Source organism: Penicillium manginii (genome assembly GCF_028828005.1).
Source record: "Penicillium manginii strain IBT 31320 chromosome Unknown utg000001l:1.0-3466041.0:1.0-3467806.0, whole genome shotgun sequence".
Lineage (NCBI taxonomy): Eukaryota > Fungi > Ascomycota > Eurotiomycetes > Eurotiales > Aspergillaceae > Penicillium > Penicillium manginii.
The window spans coordinates 2,866,119-2,878,142 of record NW_026643102.1 but is presented as its reverse complement, the minus strand read 5'-3'; the positions used below and the strand labels follow the sequence as shown (position 1 = coordinate 2,878,142).

The 12,024-nt window shown below is 49.1% G+C and overlaps 7 protein-coding genes across 7 annotated transcripts; 2 read left to right on the top strand and 5 right to left on the bottom strand.

Moving 5' to 3' along the window:
* Positions 1–352: 352 nt before the first annotated feature.
* Positions 353–1,439, bottom strand: N7533_001053 (alpha/beta hydrolase family protein; the record flags this gene model as incomplete). The annotated part of the gene is made up of 4 exons (XM_057097703.1): positions 353–837; positions 896–918; positions 1,075–1,091; positions 1,149–1,439. The coding sequence occupies 4 exons, from the start codon at positions 1,437–1,439 to the stop codon at positions 353–355; spliced, it is 816 nt and encodes a 271-aa protein (XP_056966196.1).
* Positions 1,440–1,832: 393 nt separating this feature from the next.
* Positions 1,833–2,907, bottom strand: N7533_001052 (aldo/keto reductase family protein; the record flags this gene model as incomplete). The annotated part of the gene is made up of 2 exons (XM_057097702.1): positions 1,833–2,782; positions 2,850–2,907. The coding sequence occupies 2 exons, from the start codon at positions 2,905–2,907 to the stop codon at positions 1,833–1,835; spliced, it is 1,008 nt and encodes a 335-aa protein (XP_056966195.1).
* A 988-nt stretch (positions 2,908–3,895) lies between these two features.
* On the bottom strand, positions 3,896–6,447 carry N7533_001051 (uncharacterized protein; the record flags this gene model as incomplete). The annotated part of the gene is made up of 3 exons (XM_057097701.1): positions 3,896–4,717; positions 4,770–6,277; positions 6,429–6,447. 3 exons carry the CDS (start codon positions 6,445–6,447, stop codon positions 3,896–3,898), a joined length of 2,349 nt encoding a protein of 782 aa, XP_056966194.1.
* Positions 6,448–7,180: 733 nt separating this feature from the next.
* Positions 7,181–8,071, top strand: N7533_001050 (uncharacterized protein; the record flags this gene model as incomplete). Its single annotated transcript, XM_057097700.1, has 1 exon — positions 7,181–8,071. One exon carries the CDS (start codon positions 7,181–7,183, stop codon positions 8,069–8,071), a length of 891 nt encoding a protein of 296 aa, XP_056966193.1.
* A 100-nt stretch (positions 8,072–8,171) lies between these two features.
* trm10 (tRNA (guanine(9)-N(1))-methyltransferase) lies at positions 8,172–9,413 on the bottom strand (the record flags this gene model as incomplete). Its single annotated transcript, XM_057097699.1, has 1 exon — positions 8,172–9,413. The coding sequence occupies one exon, from the start codon at positions 9,411–9,413 to the stop codon at positions 8,172–8,174; it is 1,242 nt and encodes a 413-aa protein (XP_056966192.1).
* A 442-nt stretch (positions 9,414–9,855) lies between these two features.
* On the top strand, positions 9,856–10,371 carry N7533_001048 (putative NADH-ubiquinone oxidoreductase subunit GRIM-19; the record flags this gene model as incomplete). Its single annotated transcript, XM_057097698.1, has 3 exons — positions 9,856–9,923; positions 10,062–10,214; positions 10,299–10,371. 3 exons carry the CDS (start codon positions 9,856–9,858, stop codon positions 10,369–10,371), a joined length of 294 nt encoding a protein of 97 aa, XP_056966191.1.
* Positions 10,372–10,791: 420 nt separating this feature from the next.
* Positions 10,792–11,496, bottom strand: N7533_001047 (bZIP transcription factor; the record flags this gene model as incomplete). The annotated part of the gene is made up of 1 exon (XM_057097697.1): positions 10,792–11,496. One exon carries the CDS (start codon positions 11,494–11,496, stop codon positions 10,792–10,794), a length of 705 nt encoding a protein of 234 aa, XP_056966190.1.
* Positions 11,497–12,024: the final 528 nt, after the last annotated feature.

The window sequence follows — 12,024 nt, the reverse complement described above, 5'->3', positions numbered from 1 at the left end:
CACTGGCATAATATGGCCTATACAAGTGGAGATCATTGGTATCACTTTCTTGTCTAGGTAGATAGTAGGAATCTTGGAACAGAAGCAATCATTGGTTGTCTCATCCCCGCATGTCAGTTAAATTGGCCCGCTATTCCCGATGTCCTCATGGCTCCCGGTCTAATAGTATAAATATCGCCGACGGTGAATTTTTGACAACAGGATAGTGGATTTACCCTGAGAATCATCTATTCAAGATCCCCCCCTCCGGTAAATAACAGGAAAATTGAATAAAAGAAGAGCAGAGTCGCTAATCATAAGTGGAGTGAAGCTCCCCGTACAGCGAATTCGAGATTTCGACGCATTTACCGTCTTAAACATTTTTCTGAAGCACCCACTCAACAACCTTATCCATCATCTCCAACGAGAACCAATGACCGGTATTCTCGAACACAATCAACGATACATCGTTCTTCGGGCCGTACTTTTCGACCCAGGGCACACTGAATTTGCTCGGTACAAGCGTATCTAGAGCACCATTCAGAAGTAAGATTTGCTTGTTCTCAATGTTCGAAACACGCTGATCCCGATCTCTATACATCTGAGCTATCGATTCGGGCCATCGGATCGGATCAGGGCCGTCTCGCTTGCCCAGCCGTTCGAGCAGCAAGTCAGTCATATTCGGCGATCCCACAGAGATAATGGCAGCCTTAATCCGCGGTTCGTCGGCAAGAATATTCCATGCTGTGTGGCCTCCGAGTGAGTGTCCTGACATGACGAATTCGGTTGGGTTGAACCGATCTTCGACATAAATCTTGAGGTATCTCATCACTGTTTGGATGTCGAGGGCAATTCCATCTGCGATGAAGGAAATAAATGTGAGAACATTTTCCTAAACTGATGGGGGAGTTCGTACCTATCATGGCTAGCATATCATGTCTGTTCTTGCGTCAGTTCATAGCTCTTCAAAGCCGAAGTCAGAGGTAGGGACACCAACGCATGTTTCTCGTTTCCTTGCTTCCATCCTTGACTTTATCAATCGAGTCAGCAAAAGAAATAAAAGCCTTCAAATCACATCCCAGCAATTATGCTCACATTGATTTTGTATCAATCTGAAAGCAGATGGTTAGATGATATTTTCAAACGAAGCAATGGATGGAGTGGGGTACCGCTCTTTCGCCGTGATTGCGATTATCAAAGGTCGCTACGACGAAACCTTTCTTCGATTCTCCATGCTGCCGCAGTTGGTGAAGGAACTGGTGTGCGAAAAGCTCGGCATTTTTGTAGGTTCTTGTGCGGCCATGGACATGGAATAAAACCACCGTGTTCTCCGCCTGCTGCGGGGATAGCTCATCAATACCATAAAGATAAACGTGGAAGCCAGCGATGTTTATCTTTAATTCACTAGACTTAACAGTGTCCTCTGGTAGCGTATCAAAACGCTGGGTTTTCGAGGACATGGTGAAGGTTGATGCGGGGTCAAATTCGGGAGGAAAGAAGGTGAGGAAGACGTGGAGTGAATGGAGTTTCCTGATTTCGTGATTCGGGTGCGGGCGATCGATTAATAAGTTTCCAAAGAGCGATGCGGGTCTACTGAAGGTTTCTCGTTTTTTGAGACTACGCGCGATTGTCGACTCAATCGGGACCTGAGTCTCGTATTCAAAAGGGCATGTAGTGCGAGTGTCCCGATCAATCCTCGGATCTTCCCGAAATTAATTTCAAAAATGAGTTAAAAGGCACGCAGTGCTTAATTCATTGGAACTGTTACATCATAAAAGTGGATCATATATTATTCTCAATCTTATCTATCTCGAGGCTTTTTCACCGAACAAATACAAATGGTGGATAGTAACCTAATGCCAATACTTAGGCGCAACTCCCTTCACCATCAGCCAAGCTTCTTCAAGAGCCTGGACAACTTCTTCTGGCAAAGAGGTCTTCTCCAGATCAGATAAATTTGTCTCCAGGTGTTTGACACTGCTTGCACCGACAAGGATGGCATCCTGTAAATCTTCGTTCAGTTGAGAATGAAATTTCAGCCACCTCAACGCCACTTCTCCATCTGTCAACCCATGCTTCGTCGCAGCAGCATGAATGAGCTCAATAGCGTCGAAATAAACATCATTCCAGTACCGGTTTCGGTGGACAGTTCCTTGAAGGATTTTTGGATCGAATCGAGAGCCCTCCTCAAACTCGGTTTGCTCGCGTTTGTATCGACCAGTGAGTAGTCCTCCAGCCAAAGGTTGGAATGCATAGAGCGATATGTTGTACTTGCGAAGGCAGGGAATCAATTCACCTTCGATACTCCGCTGAAGAGCATGGTAAATTCCCTGATAAACCGAGGGCATGATCCATCCATTCTTCTTGCAGATCTCGCATACCTGCGCAACCTCCCAGGACATAAAGTTGCTCAGTCCGAGACGCTTGAACCGCCCTTCTTCGTAGAGACGATTGACTTCTCGGAGAGTGTCTTCGAATGAGTTTTTGCGATCGGGCGCATGCAGATAGAACAGGTCAACTTGTTCGCTCTTCAGAGCTTTCAGGCTAGCTGTCACTCCCCGGCGGATATCCTCTGGCTTGTGCGTGTATGAATCTTCGAGATCCCATTTTCCTTCCGAGTTTGGATAAAGCTTGGTGTCCATGACGAGCCCTCGTTCTTGCCATGACAAGGAGCCAAGCATTTCTTCGCAGGAACCAGTACCGTATATTCGGGCGGTGTCAACTTCTTTGTATCCGTGGCTTTGGAAGGTATCCAGAATAAGAGCTGCGTCTTCCTTCTCGTGAACACGGGCACCCAGAGTGTCTATTGCCAGGTTAGCTTTTGGCCATGTACATGAAGCCAAATCAGAGTTGGCGAAGCTATGACATACTCGGTTTACCGAATGTCATTGCCCCAAAGACAATCTTCAAGTTCGCGTTGTGTGCCATTGCAAATTAGATGAGGGTGGTTTCCTTTTCGTGGTGATGAGATGGTCTGTTGTTTGTTTCCTTTATTATTCTACAGTCTACTAAAACTGCCTATTTATACTCTATAGCCCTACTAATAGTTATGGCAATGTACCGATTTTGCCGTGCTGACAACGCCGCAGCGCCTCATGCAGGCAGGCTTTAATACAGTTACTATATCCGTCTAACGCCGCGCCCGGCCCACGCTTACCGTCCCCACTGTATACTAGTAGTACCTAATAGCAGGCTGCCCCGAGCTTTTAACTCCGAAATAAATATGGCCGTGCAGAAGAAAAGGCTTAGACAGTATTAGCCGCGCTGATTCAATGACGTTCTTCATACGCCCCGCTGAATTTGCCGTTGATCCGATAATTATTTGTCGACTGTCTTGTCTACAGATGCCTTTTCAGGAATAGTACGAGATTGTGACTCCACTTACAATTTAATTTGCTATTCTTGTAGATTCCATAGTATTTCAGACCTTGTTCGACGTATGTACGCTCTCACTATTCTGTTTATTCTAGAATGATTTTAAATACAAATCTAAATTTAGGAATAGCCAGAGAGCTCACAAAAAAACCAAAAAAACCAAAGCTCTCCGTTGATTGATGATTAAGACTCGGGAGTTACCTACTCGACTACCAGTAGACTATTGGGATCTAAATGTTTGTCATTTCTTCCAGGCAGAGCCTGGGCTACCTACTCCTAGCTAGCGAAAGGGGAAATCGAAACCTGCAATTAGTCCAAAAACCGATGAATTCCAGCAGGATCAACGAGAGGAAAGGCAGAGTGACGAAAATCCGAAGATCAGATCACAAAAAATATCGATAATGAAGGGATGAAACCACAATAAACAGCAGGGGGTATGGGTAATGGTACAGCAAATCAGTAATAAAGGAGAGGGAGCAAAAAGAGAAGATTGAAGAGCGAATACAGTCCACCCAAAGAGAAATGGAGAGGACCAGTGGACTTAGTATGGCGAGTTGACGATGTCGTTTCGTCCCAGGTGGCTGCTAAACCTGCCGCTGCGTCCACGGGCAGGCGTGACAGGACCGGCGATACTCTCGCGAGTGGCTTTCTGGAAGGTGCGCTTGGCGACCATGTTGACCTCGTTGGGAAGAGCAACAATGACGTTCTTGTCAGAGCCGAAGCGGAAATTGTCCGCCATGACATCTTCGCCATAACGCTTGATTGTGTATGGGTCCTTGCGACCAGCAAGAATCTTCTTCAGACCCCAGGTGATAATGAAGGGACCGGTTGCAGTGATGATAGATGTTTCCTGTGAGTCAACACCAGTATTGAAACGGGCAGGAGTGAAGGCCAAGGGCTGCTTGGTCTCGTGCTGGAACTGCGCAACGTGCGCAGGCTGTAGACCCAGGCGGCGAGGCTGAGGCTTGGAATCCTTCGCGAAGGACTTCTCGAATCCGAGCTTGCCCTCGTTCTTGCCGTCCTTCTGCAGCGCGTCGATCAGAAGAAGATAAGTACGGCACGTGGCAAGTACCCAGCGACCATCAGCCGACACATCAACACCGATGATCTTCTCTCCGAGAGCGGGAATGTGAGTCTTGGCGTTGATGCCCAGACGGTCGAACATGCGGATGTCACCCTTATCGGAAGCAACAGCAAGATATCCCTTCTCAGTGGTGGCCATGGCAGAGAAATCGTTCTTGCTAGCATACTGCTTCAAGTCGGTATCGACCAGCTTGTTGCCGGAGACACGAGGATCAATGCGATACAGCGCATTCTTAGAAGCACCGACAAATGGCTGGGCAGATGTCATTTGAGAGAATTTCTGTGGCACTAGTTAGCATATGAAAATTGATTCGGGTGAGGGTATGACTAACAGTCTCAGGAGCAAATGTCTCGACAGGAATGTCATCGTGAACCTTCCACTCATCAACGACCTTGCCATACTCAAGATCCATCTTGAACAGCGAGTTGGGATCATCGCCATTCTGGAGGATCATGTTACGATCCTCTGCATGGAGCATGACCTTCTTCGGGCTGAATAGCTTGCCACCAGGGGTTTCAACTTTGGAAATATTGGTCGAGAACTCCAGGTTGTTGTTGTCAGTGTGCTTGAAAACACCGATCTTAGAGCCGCGAACCACAAATGAGCGGTCGTTGTAGCCGACTGCTAGCTGGGAGTTGACATTGCCGTCCTCATCGCGAGTGACAACGTCGTCTTCCTCCTCATCACTATCGTAGTGCTCACTCCGTTGGCCGTCATCCTGGTCGGTTTCATCCTCTTCCTCATCCTCCTCTTCTTCCTCTTCCTCGGGCAGAGCATCGGCGTCTTCCATTGTGAGGTCCTGGAAAGCATCGAGCACATATTCTCGGTCATTCTCTTTGACCTTGGTCCACTTCATTTCATTAAGTTGTTCCCAGAGAGCCTGCATGAGACCCTCCTGGAAGCGTTCCTCGGAAACCTGATCTTTGAAGCGCAGAAGCCACGAGTAAGCCGATCCATCTTCAGCGTAGTGGTTGAAGATGAACGAAAGGTATTCGAAGTTGAACACGGGATTGATGTCACCGACAACAGCTTGTCCTAACCATTCCTTTTCGGTGCCAGTAATCTGAAGCCAGTATTGCCAATTTCCGATCTCAGAGACACTTGCCACGACCTCAGAATCCTGCAAAACAAAAGTTCCAGTTGGGAAATCGAACATATGAAGTTCGGCCCTCTCTTTCGTGAGAATCTCCTTGGATTCGGGTTGTGGCGCGGAGGGTGGAGCGGTGGTGGGCTGTTCCTCGGGGGCGCCTGTCTTGGTTTGGCCCTTGGATTGGGCGTACTTCACATCTTGCGCCATGGCGGCAGCAGACTCGTCCGAGGTTGGGGGTGGTGCTTGGGACTTGGAAGTCGGAGAAGGGATGGGACTCGCGGAGGGGATAGGTCTCTCCTCTTGGTAGGAAAACTCTTGAAGCTCGTCTTCGGTAGCCTTGAGGGCGGTGCGGCGGAACTTCCGTTCGTACTGACAATTGATCGCAGCAAGCTCAAAGGTGGCAAGTTTGTCGGCGGGGACCGAAGGGTCACAAATAAATTCAAAAAGATCACCCTCGTCACCACTTAGATCGTCCCATGCAAGGATCTTAATACCTCCTTCACGAACTTCAGAGCGGAAGTGCAGAGACTGATCGAGTAGAAAAACCTTCTCGTCTTTGTCCAGACCGTCCGCGGCTCCCTGCTCGTCCTCGTCGTCAGCAAGGTCCTCCTCGCCTTCTTCGTAGGCTCTCTGAACAACAAGTTGATATTGAAATTCCTGGCCGGTTCGTCGGATCGTAGCAGCGGCGTCTTTGAAGATGAGCTCCGAATAGCCCTTGGGGAGAGGGGTCGGACTAGATACAACTGGCCCTGGGGGATTTCAATGATAGCCTCTTTCGAAGTGTCACCGAAAAGGTATTTGCCCACTAGAATAAATTCAGAGTGAATATTAGCGAATTCCCATGCGTGGCGGGGGAAATGTGGTGGTTGGTATGGAGGGGTTAGGCGGGGGTTTGCTTACCGTTGCGGAGCATAAACATGGTTGCGAGGGGCAGCTAACCAGGTGGCGGAGGGAGGGAAGAAAAGAGTAGGTACGACCGGGGGGGGATATAGGGTTATATGAGACCAGGGAGAAGATAAAAAGGGAAAAAGAAAAGAGGCAAAGGAGGGTAGAGGGGTGAGCTCCAAAAGAGAAGGGTGGTTGCTTTCCTGGAGAGAGAAAGAGCAGAGGAAAAAAAAGAAACACAAAGACGAAAGAGAGAGTCCATCACCAAAACAGAAAGTCGCCTCCGTCATTGTCTGTGGCGTTTGTGGCGTTGGTACCACAGTGGCTAATGGATGTGGCTCATGGGAACAGATATGATATCGTAATCATGGCTGATAGCATGGCCGGAACAACAAAGTACCGGAAGTCGTGTTGGGTCACGTGTTATTATTGATGGCCGCGAAGTGTCCGTAGCGAAAACTCGCCCCGGGTGTCCTTAACAAGTTTCCAACTGATTATCGAACCTCCGGCACTCCAATCACTACACCCACCACGCCATGATCCGTCGATCTTTATTTGTCGGATAAATTTAATTTATATACAAGGTGCTGATTATCGGCCAGCTTTTCTTCCAAATGAGGTGGGCTTTTCTGTAACCCGGGTTGGACAACCGTGTCTCAGCATCCTTCATCCCTAGCATCTATCTATAGAAAGTAACTCTCTACTAACATACACATAGTTCACGCGTGGTATTTCAACCACCTAATAGCTTCCTTGCACAGTCCAACATGGCAGCCACCGTCGCAGCCAACGGGTCATCCATTGCCACAGCCGGCCGTCAGGATCCCAATGAGACAGCAATTCTGGCAGCCAAAATCGCAGCCGATCCTCCCTACTACCAAGTCTATGACAGTCGTGAGGAGATGCTCAAGGTCGTCAGAGAATACGCAATATCCAAAGGCTACGTCATTGTAATCAAAAGATCAAGCCCGGAGAGAAACATCTATATTGGATGTGACCGGGGTGGCGTTTACAAAGATCGGATTCAGGCACCAGACGGACAAAAGCGCAGAAAGACTAACTCGAGACAAACCGGATGCAACTTTCGATTATATGCAAGGAAATCCACTCTTCACAGCACCGATGGCAAATGGCATATCAAAGTGCTCAATGGTGAACATAACCACGAGCCGGAGCAGACTCTACTTGATCATCCAGGCGCTCGCGTAATCACGCCCGACCAGAAGAAGATGATCAACTTCCTAGTCTCTGAAAACATGCCGCCCCGCAAAATTATTGCCGCTCTCAAGCAGGGGTATCCCGATCTTTTGATCATTCCAAGGGACATCTACAATTTGAAGATGGCCTGGGCACGGGAAGAACGGCTGAGACGTGAGGCTGAGTTGCCCGAAGCGCGTGCCAAGCGCGAAAAGCTTGAGAAACTCGCCATTCAGCATCGTGAACAAAAAGAAGAGCTTGAGCGTGAACAAAAGGAACAGCGGGAGAAACTCGAGAAGGAGCAACAGGAGCAGCGTGACCAGATAGAAAAGACGGGCCAACTTGAACAGCGAGGGCAGTTTGAACACCGCGAACAGCTTGAGCAACTTCAAGAACTACAACAGCTTCAAAAATTCGAACAGCTTGAAGAATTGGCTAATCATGTGCGGGGAGGAGTATAAGAACGAGTATGACAACCGTACATGATTCAATTCATTTATAATCGATAATGGACAGACTCGTTACGAATTATCTGGATCTTCGATCTTTGTTCGGGGATTATCATTCGTGCTCGTCTTCTTCCTCGCCAGCTGCATCAGCCATGATCTGCTCCATCAGAGTGACATCCGATTCCTCTTGTTCGTCCTCCACAACCTCTTCCTCGGCACCGCCGTCTGCTTCGGCATTCACATTCCCATCGTCCTGGTCCCCAGATTTGACTTTCAATTGGCCTCCCTTTCGCGGGGGTAAGACCTTCATAAATGCCTCACCCCAATCACCCAATTCCAGCCATTTCAACATTATGTCCACCACATGGTTTGTGGTGAGCACCGAGCGCTCTGTCATTTTGATGTATTGCGAGATAGGCAGCTTCGCGGTCTTAACACCCTTTCCCACGGCATTCTTGTAGCAGACTGCTTTGTACCGGTTCTTATCCACCAGTCCACCAATAATATATGTACAATATGGCTTCAGCTCCGTGAGAGTGTTTTCACTATCGCTGCTCAGGTAGATAACCTCTCCGTCTTCTGGCTTCGCGTCTGGGTATTTGTCGAAAGGTCCCACAAGCCTACCACCGCGCGGAGATGCCATATGTCCCTTGGCCATTTCTGCAGCTTGCACGAAATCCTCGGGTATAAACTGTATACCCTTCCAGAGCTTGTGGCTGGAAAGTGTAGTGTCGAAACGTTCTTTGAGTAGCTTGTCGAAGGTCGAGAAGATTAGGTTTCCGCGCCAAGGTGAGTGGGTATTATCAGAGTATATGCGAGTCAATTGCGACGACAGGGAGATGCGCTCCTTTGAAGTCATCAATTCGTCGTAGCCGCAGTCGACGACAATTGTAAATGGCAGAAGCTTCGAGCGTCTAGACTTTCCTCTGGCTCCACCCCACTGCTTCTTAAGAGCTGCTACGGCCTCTGCGCCGCCATTTGCCCGCGCCTCCTTTATCTCCTCGTATCGTCGCTCCTTCTTCTTTTGTGCCAGATCCTTGCGCTTTGCTTTGCGAACGTCGCGTTCCTCTTCCCACTTTGCTTGGCGGCGGAGCCTCTTAAGTTGATTTTTTGAGATTTTTGGTGCGCCCTCCTCGGCTTCATTTGCTGGAGCTGTCTCGGTTGATTCCTTTGTAGCATCTCTAGGGATTTCCGAGCTCGTAAGGGTAGATTCGTTGGTGATTTGCGCATCCGTTTTCTCCGACTCATTGTTGGCGGGGACTGCACCGGTCATGGCAGGCCCAAATTCTTGCTCTGTGGACTCGCCCGCATTCTCGATCTTGGCTAATTTCCGTGGCCGTTCGTCATCGGACATTGTGTTGTGTGAAAGTTGTCTCAAAGAGTAGCACAGTTCGTTATTAAAAAAAATTGGCAGAGTGAGCACCTGGGCGGAGAGAGCTGTAGATGAAGCCCGCGAGGAAAAGCCCACCTTCCGCGTCAGCCAATCAGCGTCCCCACAGCGCTCATTACTGTGCATACCACGTGACCTGCCATCACCAACTTCTCCCGGCGACTCGCGAGGAGTGAACCCCAGTGACCTCAAAAAGCCCACTACCGCCATTATGCCTCAGGATATGCCCCCAGTGGGGGGGCTACGCTCAAGTCCAATACAAGGTACGCTCTCAATGCCGGGTTCGAAGCGATTGAGACCCTTGGGCCAAGCCACCCGCTCTCCCTCAGCAACCCTTGTGCTAACGCTCTATCGCCCGATCTTCTAGCGCAATATCCCCACCCGCGGTTTCAAGCCATGGGTCTACATGGCCGGCATGCACATGATCATGGCCTGGGGAACTTACAAGTACATGCAGGGTACCCGCGAGCAACGGTACGTCTTGCGCGATGACGAGCTCCCTCCGTCCGAACGAGCCGAAACCCTGAGCAATTGAGCATTCAAGGATCACCCCGAGTGGCCGGACGCAGTTGATAATCTGAGACTAACTGAATTCCTCTTTGTCTGCTATAGGGAACTTGCCCGTGAGAAGATGTGGGCCCGTATGTACCTGACTCCTCTCCTCCAGGCCGAGGAGGACCGCGACCAAGTCCGTCGTCACTTCGCCAACCAGGCCCGCGAGGTGGAGCTCCTCGGCAGCGAGCAGAAGATCTACAACGCCGACCGGTACGTCCTCGTTCACCTAGTCTACATTGACTAGGACATCATATGATCTACCTTGTGCCATTGCTAACTCCCTGGTCTGTACAGCTTTGTCCCTCCCACCATCACCTATACCCCGCCCATGACCGCGGCTAGCAAGGCCTGGTACCAGTTGTGGTAATTGCCTTTATTGCAGCCGTTGTTTTCATATGATTCAGCAACATGGTGTATCTGGGTAATGCCACTGCTTTGCGTGCAGTGAGCTGGAGTTGATTAAGACTGATTAAGATGCGTTGTGGGAGAAACGAAGGACTGTTTCACCAAGGAGGTGTGGAGAGAGAATATGCCCGATGAGATGAGATCGAGCAAAATACTGTAGATATTACATTACTGGAAGTGTTTTAGTTTGAACTTGCAATCAATTGACTTTTCAATACGTTCAATCGTTATATTTCCCGATGCTTCTGCCTATCAGTCGCTCAGTGATTATGTGCCTGATCTCCCGGCCTCGCTCACGCCCGAAGTAGTGGCATCAGTTTAGTAAGTATACATTAGATCAAAGTTATCGCCATCTGCCCGCTACCGTCCAACCATCCACCCGTTACCGTTGGTCAATCATTTGTCTCAGTGCCATGAGTTCGCCTTCTGACTTTGCAGCTCTTAACCGCAAAGTATCTCGTTCTCTCCTAACTTCTTCCAATTGAGCCTCCAATTCCGAAACCTGGTCCAGTTTTTTCTGACGGAGCTTACGGGCAGCAAGCTTATTCTTCCGCCGCCTTTCTGCGACTTTCTCTTCATCGGAGTCCTGTGAAGAAGGAGTATCACTTCCGACTGTCGTATGCCTTTGTGAACGATCTTTCGTTGCCTTGGCTCGAGTCTTCTGAGGGGCCTCGACGTGATCGGATGTGTATGCTTCGGGATGGGAAACAGGTGATGACGATTGCTGATAGACTGCATCTAAAGAACCAAGTCCATTCCTTATAGCAAGGTCCTTTTGACTTGTTATGGATGGAATACGACCGTGTGATTCAATTGTGGGGATTAACGAGTGGAGAGAGAAGTCGACATTGGCGAAGGTATTGAAAGTATCTGTCTCGCCCAGCAGCGGACTATTCGTGGAGGAGAATGTTGACTGGAAGTCACAGGACGGTGTCGATGTGTTGTTGTAAATCAAATTGCCAGGTATTTTCTCGCCGTTTACCCAGACTTGCGGAGATTCGAGCAATTCCCAAGGTTCTGGGATTTCTGGCATGTTTGCCCAGCTAAGGGCTGGGGCAGCTGGGGAATGAGGGAGAGGGTTGCCCATTGCTGTAGCCCAATTAAAGTTGTCTTGTTGTTTTTTCTGGCTCTGAAAAGCGCCGAGTAGTCCCTGATCCAATGCAATGGTACTAGTAATAGTATTTGTCGTCATTGGTCACAGAGTGGAAGTTGGGTCAAGTTGAAGTATAGAGTAGTATCAGCGTTCAAGTTGGGTACAGTTTACTTGAGAAGAACAAGTAGGATAAATTGGTGGATACACCATCCAGATGCCAAGGGGTATATATAAAAAAGCCACATCTATCTCCGATGGAGAAATTGCCTATAAGCCCTGCTGCTTGGCTTTGTCCGGGGTGGTTTGAGGCAAGAGTTGAAGATGGTCAAGTGGGGCGTTCAGTCAAATCCGACGCTAGTCTCGAAATATGTCCGGAGCTAGTCCTAGAATGGTATGGCGTGGCAAGCGGCCCTTCTCTGTGAACGACCCCCTCGAATCATCGATCTCCTCCTCACGTCCCACTCGGACTTATTTTGATTGTCAATACGCCATGGATTCCTCGGACCCTCCCGTGAAAAGGCG